This window comes from Mandrillus leucophaeus, unplaced genomic scaffold (genome assembly GCF_000951045.1).
Source record: "Mandrillus leucophaeus isolate KB7577 unplaced genomic scaffold, Mleu.le_1.0 Scaffold323, whole genome shotgun sequence".
Lineage (NCBI taxonomy): Eukaryota > Metazoa > Chordata > Mammalia > Primates > Cercopithecidae > Mandrillus > Mandrillus leucophaeus.
The window spans coordinates 1309004-1311357 of record NW_012103399.1 but is presented as its reverse complement, the minus strand read 5'-3'; the positions used below and the strand labels follow the sequence as shown (position 1 = coordinate 1311357).

The window sequence follows — 2354 nt, the reverse complement described above, 5'->3', positions numbered from 1 at the left end:
GCACCTGGGTAGGACCCAGAGAATACCTGTGGAGTCTGAATCAACCCAAAAGCCAATATCCATCCGTTCTTCAGGAACTCCAGCCTACCACGCAAAAGAGGAAATCTTCCTAAGTAGAAATAAACTGTAATAAATTGCAGAGGTTCCCTCGTCCTGGTTTTCACTTCATGTTTTGGATGCTGCACGCCGGGTGAGCGGAGATCCCAGGCACTGGCCAGGGCAGCTGCCCTGACTCCAAGGGCTGCCATGAACAACTTCCAGGCCATCCTGACTCAGGTGCGAATACTGCTCTCCAGCCATCAGCCCAGCCAGGTGCAGGCCCTCTTGGACAGCCTGCTGAAGGAGGAGCTCCTCTCCAGGGAATACCACTGCACCCTGCTCCATGAGCCCGATAGTGAGGCTCTGGCCAGGAAGATCTCTTTGACCCTACTAGAGAAAGGAGACCTGGACTTGGCCCTCCTGGGGTGGGCCCAGAGTGGGCTGCAGCCCCCAGCAGCCGAGAGGGGCCCCAGCCACAGTGACCATGATGGTAAGTTGGCATCACTTTTAATCAAAGAGCAATGACAGACTGTAGGCAGCTCAAGGATTTTCCCACCTCTCTGAAAGGGAAGTCAACGGGAAGGCAGACTGGTGTCTGGTGAGCTGGCAGGAGCAGTGAAAACTTGGAGCACTGTCGCTGTTGCTGGGTGTGCTGGAGTGTACGCTGCTGCTTCCCACTCTGCTGGAAGGAACCATCCCAGGGGCATGCAGCCAAATGCCTGCTTGGGTTCACTCACTGAGCCCTGATGATACACCAACATTAACGGGGCATGGATGGATAGATCAGCTCCTGCCTTCAAGGGGCCCGCAGTCTAGTGGGGAAGATGGATGCAGGCACAATCAGTGTGAATCAAAAAGAGAGAAATGGGGCCGGGCGCAGTGGCTCATGCCTGTAATCCCAGCACTTTGGGAGGCCAAGGCAAGTGGATCACCTGAGATCAGTTCAACATCAGCCTGGCCAACATAGCAAAACCCTGTCTCTACTAAAAAATACAAAAATCAGTCAGACATCCTGGTGGGTGCCTGTAGTCCCAGCTACTCAGGAGGCTGAGGCAGGAGAATTGCTTGAACTCGGAAGGCAGAGGTTGCAATGAGGCAAGATTGTGCTACTGCACTCCAGTCTCGGCAACAGAGGGAGACTCCATCTAAAAAAAAATAGAGAAATGGGATGCAGAGAAAGGAGAAGCCAGAGAAAGAGCTGAAAGCAGAGCTCACCTTGTGAGTATGTGTGTGCTTGAGCATGTGTGCGTTTGCATGCATTTGCTTATGTGTGCATGTGTATGTCTGTGTGACACACACAGACAGAAACTGAGAGACAGAGGGAGAGCGAGAAAGGAAGGGAGAGAAAGACAGACAAAAAGAGACAGACAGACAGGCAGAGACAGAGAGAAAAGGGAGGGAGAGGAAGGAAAGGGGAGGCTGACGGAGGAAGAGAAAAAGGGAGAAGGTAGGGGAAAGAAGATGAGAAACAGAGAATAAGAACTCGCTTGGAGGGAGAGACAATGAATGCCTTATTTTTAAGAGCATTGGTGACACAATCATCTTAAACCGGAAAGACAAGCCTGCACTGTACTCTGTCCACTCACATTCTTGGCTCCTCCAACTTTTTACGTCTCCTACCCAGTTACAAAGAAGTCCTCCCTCCATTGCAATGTCACAACTTTCTTTCTTTTTTTTGAGACAGAGTCTGTTTGGTTGCCCAGGCTGGAGTTTAATGGCACGATCACAGCTCACTGCAGCCTCAACTTGCGGTGCTGAAGTGATCCTCCCACCTCAGCCTCCCAACTAGCTGGGACCACAGGCAGGCACCACTATGCCTGGATACTTTTTTAAAATTACTTTTTGTAGACATGAGGTCTCACTGTGTTGACTGGGCTGCCCGCAAACCCCTGAGCTCAAGTGATCCTCCCACCTTGGCCTCCCAAAGTGCTGGGCTTACAGGCGTAAGCCACCGCATCCGACCTGGTCATAACTTTCTAAAGACGATGTTTGTTCTATCTCCTTCTGAAATGCAAGTCTTGAGAGAATAACAGTGATTGACATTTATTGAGTATTTGGCGTGCCAGAAACTTCCTAACCACAATCTAGAACCCTCTTACTTATTTCTCCCTTGACCTTGAGCCCATTGATCCTCATCCGTATTTAACACTTAGAGAAGAAAACAGACTACTCAGTGGTCACACAACTTGCCCAGGTCCCCCAGGTGGGAAGTGGTGAAGGCTAGATTTGAAGACAGACAAACTTCGATCTTCAACTTAACCTTCAGGGCATCAAATGCATTTGGCAGCCTTATCTTGGGCACCAGATCAATGCTG

General features: G+C 50.5%; 1 protein-coding gene across 1 annotated transcript in view; it reads left to right on the top strand.

The window, feature by feature from the left end:
• Positions 1-185: 185 nt before the first annotated feature.
• Positions 186-2354, top strand: part of CIITA (class II, major histocompatibility complex, transactivator) — a 67938-nt gene continuing 65769 nt past the window's right edge. Inside the window, exon 1 of the mRNA XM_011988121.1 lies at positions 186-529. Within this exon, the coding sequence (XP_011843511.1) occupies positions 247-529 (283 nt within the window). The 5' untranslated portion in view covers positions 186-246. The remainder of the gene's footprint in view (positions 530-2354) is intronic.